The sequence below is a fragment of the Berghia stephanieae genome, chromosome 11, assembly GCF_034508935.2.
Source record: "Berghia stephanieae isolate SIO BIC M18660-M18661 chromosome 11, UCSD_Bste_1.3, whole genome shotgun sequence".
Lineage (NCBI taxonomy): Eukaryota > Metazoa > Mollusca > Gastropoda > Nudibranchia > Aeolidiidae > Berghia > Berghia stephanieae.
The window spans coordinates 29,057,251-29,076,561 of NC_088370.1; the positions used below are offsets into that span (position 1 = coordinate 29,057,251).

The window sequence follows — 19,311 nt, forward strand, 5'->3', positions numbered from 1 at the left end:
CTGTTGTGCCCGATTGGGTTTGAAACTCGCGGCGTCGATGTGGGTTTGTCCATTGTTTTCAATAGGTGTGAAACCGCCACTGGATTCTTGTCTTGTCGACGAAGCTACATTGTTTGTGTTTCGTAGATCCATAGTGCCATCAGCAAGTCTTGCGGTTGCTTTCGTCTCCCAAATCCTGTCAGCAGCCTCAGCTAGAAGTTCTACGTCAACGATATTCTGACTAGCTAAAATGCATTGGATGTCAGGAGGGAGGTTTGACAGGAAAAGTGCTCGTTTCAATGTTTAGGGGTCATCATTCAATGAGTTGATTTTCCTCAGCAGCGCTGTTGGCCGTTTGTCACCCATTCCGTTGAGATTAAGCAGTTCGAAATCCTTTTGGGCTTGAGACTTGCCGAATGTCTTGATAAGTGATTTTTTAAGCGTCTCATATTTATTTTCATGTGGAGGGTTTGTGAGTACTGCCTGCATTTCTTCTGCAGTGTTTACATCTAGAGTGCTAACAACATAGTCGTATTTTGTTTGGTCTTCTGTGATACCGCGAGTGTTAAATTGTGCTTCAATTCTTGCAAACCAAACGTCTGGTGACTTTGTCCAGAATTCTGGCAGTTTTAGTGAGACTGCCCCAACCGTGCTTTGTTGACTTTGTTGGGAGGATTGGAGGACAAGGAGTTGTTGCAAAAGGTCAGAAAGTTCGTTTTTATGTTCTGCCATGTTCAGCGTCGGGGTCACCAGTATAGGATCTCGAAATAACTTAATAACAAAATGATTAAATACAAACGATAGTAATTTAATGAAACTTGAATGATAATAAAAGGGAAAAGTTTGATCAGAAGTCTTAGCTTGTTGTTGTTATCAGTTCATGATTCGTGAGAGAGCGGAAGACTTCGCTCGCTTCGTCCAAAGCTCCATTCGTCTTTTTCGCTCCCTACAATATAAACAAAAGACCCCAGCTATCTAGGTCTCTCTTCCATTTCATCATTCCTATCACCCACATCCTCTTGTGGGAACTCGAAATTCTACTTAGCGGGAAACATTGTGTGAACAGGGGTATGGAATAAATATATCCGTCTTATAGTGGTGGACTTACATTGGGTTATTATTAATTAATGCCAGTTAAAACTAGTATGTGTAGTGAGTAATAATTAATATTGTGTTTCGCCTGGCCGTAAGTAGACACGACATAAAATAATAAAAATCGATAACTCGTGTTATCAACAGTAATTCATGTTATTATAACATAATATTTCATTCACCCTCTTTATATATATATATATATATATATATATATATATATATATATATATATATATATATATTATTTGTATATATATATATATATATATATATATATTATATATATATATATATATATATATATATATATATAATATATATATATATATATATATATATATATGTATATTAAATGTATATATATCAAGGAATTTACCCAATGGAAACCGTACGGTGCTCTTATTGGCTAACCAACCAGCGGCCTCGATGAGAAAAATATCCGCCATTTTGCTGTTAGCTGGAATCGCGTTACTATAGTAAACAAGCGCTGATCGGCCGTTCATGAAAACAAGTTGCTGCTCGCTCGTTTAACTCAAAATTATTCAAAACGATCTCTCTAAAATGATATAAATGTGACTTCTCAAGGTTTTCTTCACGGTCAAAACCACACAACATTCTATTAATGATTACGTCCGAGGCAAAAAGGAATATTGACAGGTCGACCGAGAGTTGAACTCGTGAGACGACAAACATCAATGCGAAGTGTAGCGAGAGTCAAGCTATTGTTTGTCTTGTCCTATTCTATATAGAGAAAAGGATAAATAGTATAGCCTCGTGTGTGAGTGGTTGCGTGTCATAGTCTTGTTTTTAAATTGTTTCTGTTGTTTATGTGTGTAGTGATGACTCTCTCACACTCAATTTCAATGCCGAAAGAGGAATTCCCGCACACAAGAAAGGGGAATTGGGGTGGTATTTGGCATACATATTGTATAGTATCTAGTTCTAAATAGATAACTGATTAGAATTATATTATGATATATAAACACAATGCCAAATACAATTCCGAAGTTTCCTTATTTCAAATGAAGTAAAGCTCCAAAACCTCATGGTAGTGATTGTAGTACTGAGTGTTAGTGAGGTGATGTGGTGTTGGTGGTGGTTGTAGTTGTAGTAGTAATAGTGATGATGATGTGGTGGTGGTGATGATTATAGTTGTAGTAGTAGTGGTAGTGATGAGATGTGGTGGTGGTTGTAGTAGTAGTGGTAATGGTAATGATATGGTGGTGGTGGTGGTTGTAGTAGTAGTGGTCGTGATGATGATGTGGTGGTGGTGTTTGTAGTAGTAGTGGTAATGATGCGGCTATGTGGTCTAGTAGTATGACACTCGCTTCCGGATCGGAAGGTCCTGGGTTCGAGCCTCGCGCTCGGCGCATAGTTGAGTCCTTGGAAAAGGATCTTTACTCACATTCTCTCACCGTACTCAGGTGTAAAATGAGTACCTGGCCGTTAACAGAGTTGTCTTTGTCCGAAAAATTGTAATATCGCCTAACAGGCGTCATGTCCCGTCCTATATGTTAAATGTTGACCAGGGACCCCTTGTAAAGCGCTTTGAGCACATTTAGTAGATATTGCACTATATAAAGCTCAATTTAAAAAAAAAAAATTTCAATGATGATGATATGGTGGTGGTGGTTGCAGTAGTAGTAGTGGTAGTGATGATAATGTGGTGGTGGTTGTAGTTGTAGTAGTAGTGATAGTGATGATGATGTGGTGGTGGTTGTAGTAGTAGTGGTAGTGATGATGATGTGGTTGTGGTGGTTGTAGTAGTAGTTGTAATGGTGATGATATGGTGGTAGTGGTGGTTGCAGTAGTAGTGGTAGTGATGACGATGTGGTTGTGGTGGTTGTAGTAGTAGTGGTAATGGTAATGATATGTGGTAGTGGTGGTTGTAGTAGTAGTGGTAATGGTAATGATATGGTGGTGGTTGTAGTAGTAGTGGTCTTGATGACGATGTGGTTGTGGTGGTTGTAGTAGTAGTGGTAGTATTGCTATTTTGGTGGTGGTTGTAGTAGTTGAGGTAGTGATGTGGTGGTGGTAGTAGTAGTAGTAGTGGTGGTGGTGGTTGTGGTAGTAGTGGTAATGATGATGATATGGTGGTGGTGGTTGCAGTAGTAGTGGTAGTGATGACGATGTGGTTGTGGTGATTGTAGTAGTGGTAGTGATGATGATGTGCTGCTGGTGGTGTAGTAGTAGTGGTAGTGATAATGATGTGGGGCTGGTGGTTGTAGTAGTAGTGTTAGTGATGATATTGTGGTGGTGGTTGTAGTAGTAGATGATGTGGTGGTTGGAAAACACATTACAGGTTATTATAATACATGATTACACACATTCTCTAACTTCATTTTTGACAGCTTCGTTGTGCCATAAATATACGCAACAGTTCTGAAACATTTTATTGTGGATTTTGATATTGTTTGTTGTTTTTCTTGTGTCGTTATGTTGACATAGATACCGAATGAATGGTAATTACTACATTCTCAGCCAACAACAAAATGGCGCTGAATGCTTTCATTGGTGGACACTTTTTAGGCTTCTTACGTATTCTCATTCGTTTAATTCTATGATATATATATATATATATATATATATATATATATATATATATATATATATATATATATATATATATATTGAATCGTGTTTGATACAAATATGGTACGGATAGTGCTCGACATGTAGCAATGGAGCGAATTATTATTTTAATATTTACCACAGTGTTGGAGTAAGTCTACATCGATGTTTCAGGCCTTTTAGCCATTGTCAGGACTGTGTGTTACATGAGTTTGGTTTGTTGTCTGTTGTTGTTTGTTGAAGTGGTTCCGGTTTGTAGTTGATTAACAAGTACTTCCGGCGATGTGGACACGTATTGTACATCTCAATTTTCGTGTTGATTGTGGTTTCATGAGGGTGTTTGATTATAGTATATTTCTCTTCCAGGCAATGGGTTCGTTCGACGGTGCTGAAACAAGCGAACTGGTCGGACTCTACATCCTGTCACAACTGCAACATACACACACATACATCGGCCTCTATAGAGATGACGGACTCGCTATAACTAACAAACGCCCAAGAGCGAACGAAAACATAAAAAAACAAATCTGCAAAATATTCCAAAACAACAATTTGAAAATCACGATAGAAGCAAACAAAAAAACAGTTGACTTCCTCGACATCGCATTCGACATAAAATCCAATTCATTCCAACCGTTCAGAAAACCAAACAACATCATTAGCTACATTAATAAAAACAGCAACCACCCCCGTTCCGTCATTGAAAACATACCAAAAAGCATAGCACTAAGGGTGAGCACACTTTCGGAAAACAGAGAGATATTCAACGTCGCACCACCCCCTACAAAGAAGCACTCACAAAAAGCGGATACAACACACCATTTGAATACACAGACGCCCCCCTCTCATGTAAACCTCAACACACAAGTGAAGAACGCAAAACAAGAAAACGACATATTACTTGGTTCAACCCACCTTTCCACAAAAACGTCAGCACAAACATTGGACAGCAGTTCCTTAAGTTAATTGATACACACTTTCCAAAAAACCACAAGCTACATAACATTATCAACAGGAATACCATAAAAATAAGCTACTCGTGTATGCGCAACATAGAACAAATAATTTCAAGCCACAACAAAAAGATATTAATAAGGGAGCCGCTATTTTCACCGTATAGTCTGTCAGGATATTTTCACGTACGGTGATAATAGCCTGACCGTGTGTACGATACTATTTTCACCGTACGGAAATATCTTGGTGGACGGTTTTCACCGTACGGTGATGATAGTGTGGTAGACTTTTTCACCGTACGGTAATATCTTGGTGGACGATTTTCAGCGTACGGTGATAATAGTGTGGGAGACTTTTTTCACCGTACGGTAATATCTTGGTGGACGATTTTCACCGTACGGTGATAACAGTGTGGGAGACTTTTTCACCGTACGGTAATATCTTGGTGGACGATTTTCACCGTACGGTGATAATAGTGTGGGAGACTTTTTCACCGTACGAGCAATATCCTTGTGGACGATTTTCTTCGTACGGTGATAATAGTGTGGGAGACTTTTTCACCGTACGAGCAATATCTATGTGGACGATTTTCTTCGTACGGTGATAATAGTGTGGGAGACTTTTTCACCGTACGAGCAATATCTATGTGGACGATTTTCTTCGTACGGTGATAATAGTGTGGGAGACTTTTTTCACCGTACGAGCAATATCTATGTGGACGATTTTCTTCGTACGGTGATAATAGTGTGGGAGACTTTCGCACGAGCAATATCTATGTGGACGATTTTCTTCGTACCGTGATAATAGTGTGGGAGACTTTTTTCACCGTCCCGTAATAATTTGGTGGACGATTTTCAGCCTACGGTGATAATAGTGTGGGAGACTTATCACCGTACAGTAGTATCTTGGTGGATGATTTTTACCGTACGGTGATAATAGCTCGACACACTACCAAGTTATAGTTGCACGCCGAACGGACACCGAACGATCGTGATCAATTTTTTCTCGCGTACTCTCGTCTAATCTCGTCACTCTGGAATAGAAAGAGGAGGCGGAGCTTATATGATATAACGCAATGAAAGTTCTGTCCGATGACGGGTGGGGGGATATCACTTCTCCAAAACTTACCTTATTATATGAGATCTTGAGATTCTTATCCAATCTTCGATTGCTCGTTTGACAGTTCACTTGTGAACAGTTAGGAGATCATCTCTTGATTTATGGGCAGGCGGCTTTGCGTAAAGGCGGTGAGTGTTGTATACATCAAACAGTACCGCTGACCGATGGATAAACAGTGGTTGTATAACCCAAAAGCCCTGCCGACTCGACTGCAAGGTCTTGTATGTAATAGTTGCGTTACGATCTCAACGCTCAGGAATTAATTAGTGTGGCAGGACTCTCAGCATATATATATTATTTTTTAAAACAACGCAATTAGTGTTTTAAACGCTTTTGAATTACACGAGATACATCAGTGTGCTCGTCGCATTGAGAATTGAAAAATGAGATATAAATCAAGAAAATCGACCGGAAAATAAAGAAACTATCATTAAATTTTAAAAAATGAGCAATACTTTTTTTTCAAAATCGATCTACTAGAAAAAAAAATTATTTCTAAGCCTATTTTTGTGAAACAAAGATAAATTATGTTCTCCTTTTTGCAAGCGGATTCAAACAATGTGGTTTTCAAATGTATCGTATACGTAATCATTTGGAAGCTACAGAGAAAGGTGTTTTTGTGTAATCCCTTTCACACACAAGCGCACACACACACACACACACACACAAACATATACAAACAATACACAAACAATACACATCCCTGGTCATCTATTGCATTATTAATGTTAATGTATACATCCCATGCTGATAGTCACTCCCCCCCCCCCCCCACCCTCCACCCCACAACCATTTCCACCATCCAAGTACCAGCGGTATTTTCTTTTTGATGTCGTATCATGGTCTCCCCGCTCAACACCTCGGTCGTTTCTGGGTCAAACCCCCCTCCTCCGTATCTAGGGTAGAGCGCCACTTGCACTACTATTGAATGACACTGACCTTGCCCCTCACCTAACACATGGTAGGGGGAGGTCTGAGGTAGTCTCCATTCTTTCCTTCTCCGTTTCTTGTCAGCTTAACAGCTCTCTATCACGTGACCTTAGATCCGATGCTGCATATCGCTTGAGAGCCTTAACTCCAGATCTCGTTCATGGTCAAGGCTAGATCCGTTCGGGTTCCGCGTTCGGCGTCTCGATCGGCCCGATTTCGTTAAAAGCCTACTATATTCACTGTACTGTGATAATGGTGTGGAAGGCTATATTCAGTTTACGGTGATGATAGTGCGGGAGACTATATTCATTATAATGGTGATATTCATCGTACGGTGATAATTGTGTGGGAGACGATTTTCATCGTACGTTGAAAATAGCCTGACACATTGTTTTCACCGTACGGTAATAATGGTGTGGAAGGCTATATTCACTGTACGGTGATAATAGTGGGGCCGACTATTTTCACCGTACGGTAATATCTTGGTAATAATAGTGTGGGAGACTTTTTTCACCGTACGGTAATATCTTGGTGGACGATTTTCATCGCACGGTGAAAATAGCCTGACACACCAATTTCACCGTACGGTAATAATGGTGTGGAAGGCTAATTCAGTGTACGGTGATGATAGTGCGGGAGACTATATTCATTATAATACTGATATTCATCGTACGGTGATAATAGTGTGGGAGACGATTTTCATCGTACGGTGAAAATAGACTGACACACTATTTTCACCGTACGGTAACAATGGTGTGGAAGGCTATATTCACTGTACGGTGATAATAGTGGGGGCGACTATTTTCACCGTACGGTAATATCTTGGTGGACGATTTTCACCGTACGGTGATAACAGTGTGGTTGACTTTTCACCGTCCCGTAATATTTTTGTGGACTATTTTCATCCTACAGTGATAATAATGTGGGAGACTTTTTTCACCGTACGGTAATATCTTGGTGAACGATTTTCACCGTACGGTGATAATAGTGTAGGAGACTTTTTTCATCATATGGTAATATCTTGGTGGACGATTTTCATCGCACGGTGAAAATAGCCTGACACACCATTTTCACCGTACGGTAACAATGTTGTGGAAGGCTATATTCACTGTACGGTGATAATAGGGGGGGGGGGCGACCATTTTCACCGTACGGTAATATCTTGGTGATAATAGTGTGGGAGACTTATTTTCACCGTACGGAAAAATCTTGGTGGACGATTTTCACCGTACAGTGAAAATAGCCTGACACACTATTTTCACCGCACGGCGATAATGGTATCTTGGTAGCTAACAAACTTCGCGGCGTTTGTCTGTGTTGAACCCATGACCTCAAGAAATCGAGGGTAGTGGCTCAAGATAGACATAGAAATTGAAATCACTATTTCTCGAGTTGTGAATAGCTCATACTCATACAGTAGAGCCACGCTCTCCCCGGCCAGGTGTTGTTGTTGTACAAGAAAGGTAGCGGGGTCGAGACCCTATCTCGCCGCCACGAAATTGGAAAGCTTCATCGGTAACTGTAACCAATTCTGAATCCACCATCCCGCATGTATTATTATAGCTTTGGGAGGCCTTCCGAAAGCTCATCATGCCAAATATTTGCTCCTAAGAAAAAATACAACCTAGTAGCTTTAACTACCCCTAATAGGAAAAAGAAACGACCTCTAACTATCCCTAATAGAAAAAAAACAAACAAAAAAAAACAACCCTAGGACTGCTTTGACTGCCTTTCAATACCTCACAAATCAAAAAGGCGGCCGAGAATCAAAACAATGGTCAAATTAGGAAATTTTTAACTTTCACAAATCTATCAAGGGTTTTTCTATATGATGACAAATTTAATAAATAAACGTCTGACAAAAGGTCCAAAGTGAAAATACAAATTGAAAGAAATGCTATAACGAGGAGCTTTCGGGAGGCCTCCCTTGTTCTCGGCAAACTTTTTCTTTTTTGTTTAACTGGTCTGCGCGCAGGAAGAAAATGATTTCGGGTCGAATTCTAATGGTCTGGATACAGAGGCACAAATGTCACAGTTTGTATCCTGGCTTCTGATTGGCTAATACATACGGTGAAAATAGTCTGTCGGGATATTATCACCGGACGGTGTAAATAGCCTAAAACACTATTTTCACCGTACGGTGAAAATAGTCAGTCCGTATTAATAAACCACCGACAAGAGCATAACCCACCCACCAGAAAATGCAACTGCAGAAATAAGGAACATTGCCCGCTAAACAAACAATGTTTAGAATCAAGTTTAATTTACCAAGCCACAGTCACCAAAACTAAAACAAACAAGCAAGAAAAATATGTAGGACTAACGGAAAATAATTTCAAAACAAGATACAACATCCACACCTCAACATTTAGAAACACTAACAAAAAAACATCCACAAAACTCAGCGAACATATTTGGAAATTAAAAGACAACAAACTAGAGCATAACATTTCATGGAAAATTTTATCTAAAGCAACAGGATACATACCAACATCAAAACAATGTAGCTTATGTCCGGAAGAGAAATATACTTTAATCAAACACCCTCATGAAGCCACACTCAACACGAAAAATGAGATGTACAATACGTGTCCACAACGCCGGAAGTACTTTAAAAACTTTACTATTAAATCATTTCCACGCATTGGGAGGAAATGAGGTGGAATTGCAATTATTTACATGTCTCTCCTTGATAAGATATCATTCCACCACGATGATTCTAGAAGTTTTGCGTACGCTGGATTTGCCATTCATACAAATAATTTTGAAAAGTCGTTTCACTGTATCTACCGCCCACCACCAAGCCAACAAAACAAAATACCAACAATTGAATTTTTATCAGAGTTCGGAGAATTTATGTCTATTCAATCCATTAACAAAAAGCATAATATTTTTATGGGTATACCTTAACATTGATTATTTCGGAAACAAAAATGAATCCAAAGTATTCCGGGAGCTTATTGATTCAAACAATTATTCTATTCAACTCGTAAGCGGTCCTACAAACAACCATGGCCACACTATAGATCTTGTCATTACAGACATTGAACATTCTCTCTCTTCACCTGTCTTGAATATTGATAAATTAATATCAAACCATCATTTAATTTTGTTTTGCGTTTTATTCCCAGTGAAGCTTGAAATAAAAAAGATGATAACATCTCGGAATTTGAAGAATATAAACATGAACATTTTTAAACAAGACCTTGACCATAACGTTGAAAATAAACATGATGCATATGGTCTCCACGAGTCGATTGTTGGTGCGGTGGATAAGCATGCTCCCTTAAAAACCAGAAAAGTAAGGGTGAGATGTCAAGCACCCTGGTATAATACCGAAATGAAATTGACTGTATTAGCCAGGAGGCGGGCAGAAAGAAAATGGCTCAAGTCCAGAGATGCTGTTGACAAAAAATTGTACCTCGCGGCTTGAAATGATGCGAAAGCCGTCAATTTCAGGGCCAAGAAGAAATTCTATGAAGACAGCCTGAAAAACGTCGAGCGTTCGAGACAATTCTTTGCCTTGACCAAGGAACTGCTGGGACAACAGACGCAAGCATCTCTCCCATCTTTAATCGATCGTGCAGATCTACCAACTCGCTTTGGTCAATATTTTAAAGAAAAAAAACGGATACCATCAGGAAAGAACTCTCATCTGAATCGATCCAAACAACATTTGAAAAGTTTCATGGTGATTCGTTAACAGATTTTTCACTGATCACTGAAGCTGACTTACGTGACTGCATTATGTCGTCTCCAACTAAAAGTTGTGATTTAGACCCCATAAATACTGCCCTTCTAAAAAAGTGTATTGATGTAATTTTAATACCATTTACATGTATTGTTAATAATTCGCTGCAGTCAGGTGCTGTACCAGACATTTACAAAGTTGTTCATGTAAAACCCCTTTTGAAAAAACCTGATCTAGATTAAGAGAACTTAAAAAAACTATCGCCCTGTCTCTAATCTTCCTTTTCTTTCTAAAATCTTAGAAATGCTTGATATGAAACAATCACTGTCTCATCTTAAAAATAATTGTCTTGAAGAAAAATTTCAGTCGGCTTATAGGCAACATCATTCGACGGAAACCGCACTTGTTAGGGTTGTTAATGATCTCCTCTTTGTTATAGACAATGGTTCATGTTCTTTGCTGAATTTGCTTGACCTATCGTCTGCTTTTGATAATATTGATCACAATCTTCTCCTCAAACGTCTTGAAATTACGTATGGCGTGTCTGGTGCAGCGCTTGATTGGTTTAAGTCATATTTGCTTAATCGTAAACAGATTATTACGGTGGGTGAATATAGATCTGAGGATATCATTCTTGATTGTGGGGTTCCCCAGGGTTCAGTACTTGGACCCGTTCTTTTGTTCTGTACGTTGGACCTCTGTCTAAAATTATCAGAAGTTTCGGTCTGTTTTACCAGCAATACGCTGATGATACGCAATTGTACTGCGTTTCCAATACGAGAAATTTACAAAAAGTATCAGCCGATAGTAAGAATTGTATCCAAAGTGTTAAGAAATGGATGAATGAGAACAGACTGAAACTAAATGATGATAAGACAGGGGTGCTGTATGTTGGGAACAGGAAGTGGAAAAGTGAAACAGATTTGAAGCTGGGGGATGCTTCCATTCGAATTGTTGATAAAGTGAAAGACCTTGGCACATTCTTAGACTCTGGACTGTCGATGGAGCATCAGGTTAATAATTTGGTTAGATCTCTCTTTTTCAAACTAAAAAAGATTGCTTCCATTAGACGGTTCATATCTGAGGATGTGACCAAACACCTGGTTGTGTCCCTCGTACTATCGAAATTGGATGATTGCAATGCTCTGTTGTTTGGCGTTTCGCAATATAATCTGAGACGTCTTCAGATTGTCCAAAACAGTGCTGCAGACTAGTATTCATGAAGCGTAGGTGCGATTCTGTCAGACCTCTGCTTCATGACCTGCACTGGCTGCCTGTTGAGAAAAGGATTAAATTCAAAGCTTGTGTTTCAGTGTATCGTTGTCTTGAAGGTACTGCCCCTTCCTACATTTCGGAACTAATTGAAATATATTCAAAACCCCGCCCCTTACATTCGGCCAGTGATTCCACCAAACTAGTTGTCCCTCGAATACGGAAAAATGCTGGAATGAGATCCTTTTCTCATTTCGGACCCTCTGTTTGGAACGCCTTACCACAGAGCATTCGTGAAAAAGAATCTTTGTCTATTTTTAAACGTTCACTTAAAACATATCTATTTCGTCTTTAGTAGATGTTATGAGAAGCAAGATAGGTCTGTCTGGTTTCTATTGTGAGTTGTGTGTGTGTGTGTGTGTGTGTGTGTGTGTGTGTGTGTGTGTGTATGCTTGTGTGTGTGAATGAGTATGTGTCAGCCAAAGTAATTTGTAATTTAAGCGCTTAGAGTCTGGTGTCTCGGAGTTATAGCGCTATATAAGTTTTCAGCATTATTATTATTATTATTATTATTATTATTATTATTATTATTATTATTATTATTATTATTATTATTACTATTATTATTATTATTACTTATTAATCAACTACAAACCGGAACCACTTCAACAAACAACAACAGACAACAAACCAAACTCATGTAACACACAGTCCTGACTCCAACATTGTGGTAAATATTAAAATTATATATATATATATATATATATATATATATATATATATATATATATATATATATATATATATATATATATATGCCTTCCAAATGAATGAATTACATTACACGAATCATATTTACAAATGTGCTATCGCCAATAGGCGATAGTTCTATTCAATATTTATATGTATTGATTATTATGCTCTCATTGTTACTTATCTTTCCCCATCCCACTAACCTTCATGTACTCCGTTAATTAAATAAAGGGGCATGACTAACACAATTTATATCAGTGGTGATGTCGAGGGTATTAATTGAAATCCCTCATGACATCACTACTCATAAGGAATATAAAAATGTTGCAACTGGTCAAAGATTTGCTCCGGTATTTTCACAGATCGGTGTACCGACCAAACATCCATCAGGGTACCGAGTAAGCATCCAGCGGGGACCGAGTAAATGTCCATTTGGTTCCAAGTTGATCCAGAGTTGAATGTAATAAGCGATCCACTGAGACAACTGAAATGAAAAAGGCTCCTCCGCGAGCTAACCAGACAGAAGAAACCTTAACGCTGCCACCAGTCACCTCAAACCAGATAAGAATCCCACTACACACAAAATGAATAGTTTACGATATGGGATGAAATTAACTAGACGGTCTTCCCATAGCCTAACTTTAATTAATTGAAAAGCACTAATATTCTTTGGCTAATTATGTGTTAACGTGGTATTGTGTGAGGCAATTTTGTTGATTCATATTAAAGTATTTCTGCTTTAACGGAGCTTAATACTTACTTTCTGAATCGACCTATCGCTATATAACGTGCCAAAAATCTACCATTACTCCTACTACCTATTTCTTTAAACTTAAAAAAAATCTTACTATCTGTCGAGTGGTCAGGAACTTTAACCCGACTAAAACAGTGGGAAATGTGGCAACAGATAACTGTTGGTCTGTGGGGAAACTTTCTGACTCCTATTTGTCTACTCCTACTTGCCACTCTCCTACATAGACGCGACCGTCACTCAGCTCTTTGTTATTGTTTTTAGCCAGCCATTTTTTATGAGTAGTTCTCACTAAATTCTATTAATCAGACTATAAACGTTTAAGGTTATATATTATAGTTGTGTGTGTGTTTTTGTACGGAATATCCGGCTGACATTGCTATTAGTTTTATTTTAAGAGATCCAATGCATTAAATAATAGACCCTTAGATAACCACCCCTCTCGGACAGTCGTCATACTGTAAACAATGGCCGTAATTGGGTGGCAAACTATACAGGTTTTATCTAAGTAAAATTCCCACTGTTCTACCGCTTGATCCATATAACCAGCACAGAAAATTATGTTCAAACTAAAAGTTTATAATCTGATCGAGAAAATCGTGTGATAACTAGTCATCAATCTTGCGGTATAAATACAAGAACAATGATCAGAGATATGTCAATTTCATTCACGTCACTGTTTATAAACAACCAACTATGTTTGTCCAAGCACGTGTGAAGGTGTGTTACAAATTCCATGTTTTGATTGGACAAAAATCTACTGGTTAATTTATCTGTTTCCCAGTGGACAACGCATATATAATATATTGGACTTCACAAACAGCCGGTACGGGGCTTATACATTTTCCGGACAAAGACATTGCTGTCAAAAATCAGGGGATCTCCGAATTTTTAAGCCCGTCTTCGATAGGACAAGGATAAAAGCCTTTCACGAAGACATAATCCCCGATCAACTGTTGAGCAAGACAACTCATAGAGGTCGCACAAGACAGGTCACGAAAACCAACTGGTCACACATCGAGTACGCTTCATGTTCGCCATTCTTGAATTATGTTCACAGGGGGTGGGCGGGGGGGGGGGGGGGTTGAATGTATTAATATGAAATGTCACTGAATCTAAACTTCTTAAACACCAAACAGATTCCATGTAAGTTTTGTACAGTATAAGCTGTCAAAGGAACCGCAGTTTTTAAATACAAGAGATGCATGATTAGAATTACATAATTATTATATTAATTTTGACCTCTCTACTTTGAGTTCCTAGTTTTGTGCCATCTGTTAATAGTATTGCTATTCGCCGCATGCAATGAAAAAAGAATTCCGTGCTTCGCCTCTCTGTAAAATTACTTGGAAATAAACCCCTGGTCAAGCTTCTGCCGAGTTCAGTGATCGTAATCACAATAGAATTCATGGTGTATAATATTTTTATGTAAACCATCCAAATGTTTACTCACCCTCGACCCGTTGTTTGTTTGGGGTTTTTTAAATATATATCTACCATAAAGAAGAAAAATCAAAAAGTATGGTATTGTAACCGATGCAAAAAAAATCGCTTTAACGTCACAAACAATTTTAGTGTTCGAGCTAATAGGATTCAATAGTCTGATGTCACGCCCGCCCAGCAACCAGCAGCTTGGTTCTAAACAAAGAAAATATGTACTCTTTATTCTTCATGCTGGCTAGAACTTTTTCACATGTCATGTGATCAGAATGTATAAAAATCAAAACATGATCAGAAGTGGTGGATAACTCTGACAGTAGCGCTACCTTCTCCCCGACAAAGTTGGAACATTTTCTGACATCACATGCCAAGCAAAAAAAAAAAAGAATTCTAAGCTCTTGAGAATTGAATTTGCTCTCTGTCGTGGTCTCAAGTGAGTAAAGAGCTACTCGACTATGCATAAAGATATATGTAGAATGAGGCCCCAGAATTTACTAGTTACTATAAATGAAAAACAATTAACGATTTGTTTACAATGAAATAAAAATAATGATGAAATTTAATTAAAAGAGATAAACAGTGATCGTGGCAGTTACAAATAGAGATATGAATATTTTACGTAACTTATGATAATATGTCAGGTTCATAAGTTTACGTTTCCAGGCAGTTGATGGGCTTGGATGATCTATTCCTCTGATAACAGGATTGGACTCGTAAAATTCCACTTCCAGGCAATTGGTAAGAAGTTATTGTGTAGTCCTTTGACAGCGGGCTTGGGTTTGATCCTTGAAGATTATACAATCAAAGTTAAAAGCTCCGGCGTCTTAATGGTGTAGATATAATATCTACAAAGTCCCAAAAGATAAAAATCTTCCAGTATATATATAGGAATAGAGCGACTGGCCGTCCGGCATAGATTGTGGAGAGAAAGTGAGTGTAGAATATTAGACCTATCAGCTTTTATAATAAATGGCTACGTGACAGAATGTAGAACGAAAAGTATTCACTAATTAGAAATTAATTCGAGGGAAGGCTATAAAAGGAAAGACGATCTAATATTAGAAGGTAAAGTTTATCTAAGCCTACCGAAATATAACTGGAGTGAGATGAATTCAGTTCTTAATAAAATAAAATTGAATAAGATAATTGTGAACAACCTTTACTGTGACACTCTCATTTTCCTATTTATGTATGGATTTTTTTTTATTTTAAAAGTGTTTTCCAGAATACTTTATGAATATAGTAAGAAAAACCAATTTCAAATGTTTACAAATTGTCTCTTGTGTTACATACTATTATTAAAGATGGAAAATTGTGTTATCTATTATATTATTATCTTACGCTTGTATTATAAAACTATTATTATCATTTCAATTGCTGCTTAAAATACAGGACGCTACACTGTAAATGGGTATGATTCCAGCCCTTGGTGGGTCGGGTCGCTTAGTTCCAACCCACCCTAACCCACCCCCTCTTTCCCTCTCAATAATTGTAAGATCAATATTCTCAAATACCCCAGTTATAGCATCGTTTTGTCAATATTCCTAGATGTGACTGTCATTATCTATTCGATTCTACTTTAGTTTTCGCCGTAATCTGATCTCATCAAATTGTGACCAATTTGTTGATTCTATGCGTTTACGTAAAACACTCACGACATCCGCCGTTCGGGTATATATCCTACTAACACAGAAAACTATTTGTAACCTGGAACATTTTTAGTCTGATGATAAAATTTAGTGAGAACTCACCATCAAAATGACTGTCTGAAAAACAAAAACAAGGAGAGATGTAAGCTTATTTCCTTCTGTAGATAGTATGCGCTTGGCTAAGATGCTCACAACATTGCCATCCGGAATTATAAAGGACCAACACACAAAACGATGTGTAACCTTAAACGTTTATAGTCTGGTTAATACAGTTTTGTGAGAATTACTCATAAACATGGGTGGCAAAAAAACAAAACAATAACAAAGGCTTGAGTTACGTCATCTTCGTTCTATCTATAACTTTAATAGGGAAGAAAAGTGCAATGTTAAAAAAAATCTGGTTCCTATTTCATTGGAAGTGTAAGACCACTCTTTCAAGGGACTGAATACATACTTTGTTTAATTCATCTTCTGGTGTCAGAGTGATGGCATCTTATTTTCTAGTCTAAATAATGCTGGTCGTCTATAAAGATCATCCATCCTAGCTCTTGTCGTCCTGTAATCTAAAGAATCTGCTTATACATTCTACTAGAAATAGTTACGCCACCTTTATCGTGAGGCTACGTGGTCTTGTGGTATGACACTCGCTTTCGGATCGGAAGGTCCTGGGTTCGAGCCTCGCTCGGCGAATAGTTGAGTCCTTGGAAAAGACTCTCTACTCACATTCTCTCACCGTACTCAGGTGTAAAATAACTACCTGGCCGTTAACAGCGTTGTCTTTGTCCGAAAAATTGTACTAACGCCTAACAGGCGCCATGTCCCGCCCTGCATGTTAAATGTTGCTGTTGACCAGGGACCCCTTGTAAAGCGCTTTGAGCACATTTAGTAGATATTGCGCTATATAAAGCTCAATTTATTTTTTTAAATCCAAACATCTGCATTATTAGTCCTTCGAAGGACTGGTCACAAGTTACATACAGACTCCAAAGTATTTAGGAACCAAAAAAGTAGAATCTATGACGTCACAAATTTTCTTCCCTATTCTGGATTCACTTTTTGGGGCTCAATAGGTTTCAACAGTCGTGACGTCACTTCCTTCGAATGACGCATAGTAACTGGTTCTAAACTATCGGAACGATGGCGGACTCCCAACATTATAAATCTGATCATGTTTTGACTTTTATACATTCTGATAAAATGACATGTGATGAAGTTCTAGTCAGCATGAAGAATAAAAAGTACCGATTTTCTTTGTTTAGAACCAAGCTGCTGATTGTAGTAGTAGTAGTAGTAGTAGTAGTAGTAGTAGTAGTAGTAGTAGTAGTAGTAGTAGTAGTAGTAGTAGTAGTAGTAGAGAGCCGCGCCTTTAGCGTGCCAACCTCGTTGAAAGTCCAATTCCAAAGAGCATGCATTCACGTAAAAGAGAAATATCTTTTTTTTAAACCTACCTCTGCTTCAAAAACTAGCATCTTTCAACTTTCTAAGAAACGTTTTGATTTTTCAGAACTTTAGTTCGCTAAAAAATACCGGCCAATCTGACCCGTTGAGTCGAATGAAAACGAAATTTTGTTGTTTACACGGTTTAAAGGAAATGCCGTAAATAAGCATTCATGGACTTCCTATGTTGTTTTTACAGTGTCACGTTACCGTGTTGAGAAATTTGTCGTCTGCTACAAATAATTAGACCAGTGGGGGGTAGATATTTTCGTTGGAGCAGAAAAATAAGTGAATATCATTTCTTGTACTTTTAGCTCCTTCCGCACTATGACAAAACTGTCCCAGGACGAATTTGTCCTGTCCCACTGGAGAAAACTTCTATTCAAAAGGGGTACCGCACTAGGAAAGGACTCTCCCAGGACACACCTCGCGTATCGCTTGCGCAAATGCATTATCAAAATAATAATAATAATAATAATAATAATAATAATAATAATAATAATAATAATAATAATAATAATAATAATAGTAGTAGTAGTAGTAGTAGTAGTAGTAGTAGTAGTAGTAGTAGTAGTAGTAGTAGTAGTAGTAGTAGTAGTAGTAGTTTCTTATCGTTACACCTCCAAGTGAACCGTTTCACTCCAGTCCATGTATTTTTGTCCTCCTTGATGGACGGTATCATAGCCCCCTGGCACGGCTGTGGACGGGCAGTGCAGGACCAAGTGGTCCATATCTTGTTTGGCACCACCACATGCTGTGCACTTGGGCGAATCTCGGTAGCCCCAGCGGTACAGGTTTGTCGCTGTCCTGCCGTGTCGGGATCTGATCCTGTTTGCATGTACCCACTGCTTTCTTGTCAGCTCGTGGAATCCCGGCAGTGGTTGGATAGAGGGGTCGTTGATTATTGCGCTACCCTTTGGTGGGCAGTCAGTCCATTCCTTTCTCCAGGTCTCGGCGATATCGAAATCTTCTAATTTTGAGCCATAAAAAGGTTTCCTTGATTTAAGGCGTGAGGATTTCGGTGCCATTTCTGTGACTTGTTTGAGCGGCGTTGTGTATGAGATGTTGTCAAGGCGCTCATGTTGTTTTTGTGTTGCTTCTTCTCTACGGAGGTGAGGGGGAGTAATGCCGCTTAAGGTTGGTAGCCATGCTATTGGTGTGGATTTTAGGGCTCCCGAGACGGTTCTCATAGTATCATTAAGTAGAGTGTCCACTTTATGTACATGGGCACTGCGAGTCCAAACCGGGGCACAGTACATATTCAGCGACGCTATAGCATAGGGCTAGTGGTGATGTTCTTAGGACTTTTGCAGGGCTCCCCAGGATGTACCAGCGAGTTTCCGTATGATGTTGTTTCGTCGTTGTAGTGTTCTCCAGATGGTGTTTATAGGTCAGTGACCTATCCAGAGTGACCCCTAGGTATTTTGGGTTTGCATCATAGGGTAGAATGGTGTCATTTGTAGTAACTTTAAGTTGGTCCTTTGATTTTGCATTGTTGAGGTGGAACATGGTTGACACTGTTTTTGTAGTGTTCATCTTCAGGAACCATGTTCAGAAGTATTGGTGTAGAGTGTCTTAATCTTGACTAAGTACTGACTGTATTTCTTGGTTGTTTTTTTTACTTAAAGGCAATGGCTATGTCGTCTGCATATCCAAACTTCATGGATCTTGTTTCAGGAAGGTCGCTGGTGTAGATGTTGAAGAGGCTCGGGGCGAGGACTGATCCCTGT

General features: G+C 38.6%; 2 protein-coding genes across 4 annotated transcripts in view; one reads left to right on the top strand and one right to left on the bottom strand.

The window, feature by feature from the left end:
• Nucleotides 1–282: 282 nt before the first annotated feature.
• On the bottom strand, nt 283–711 carry LOC144956386 (uncharacterized). Its single transcript, XM_078886883.1, has one exon. The coding sequence runs from the start codon at nt 709–711 to the stop codon at nt 283–285; it is 429 nt and encodes a 142-aa protein (XP_078743009.1).
• Nucleotides 712–15,622: 14,911 nt separating this feature from the next.
• Nucleotides 15,623–19,311, top strand: part of LOC144956685 (uncharacterized) — a 21,465-nt gene continuing 17,776 nt past the window's right edge. Inside the window, exon 1 of one of the 3 annotated variants that reach the window (XM_078887340.1) lies at nt 15,623–15,737. The gene's annotated coding sequence lies outside the window, so the exon portion shown is untranslated. Of the gene's footprint in view, nt 15,738–16,182; nt 16,287–19,311 lie in introns of those variants that run through there. The other 2 variants (XM_078887342.1, XM_078887343.1) reach the window with 2 other exon arrangements.

Excerpts from the sequence above, each read along its gene's own strand:
- LOC144956386 (XM_078886883.1), bottom strand. The coding sequence starts at position 711 with ATGGCAGAACATAAAAACGAACTTTCTGACCTTTTGCAACAACTCCTT.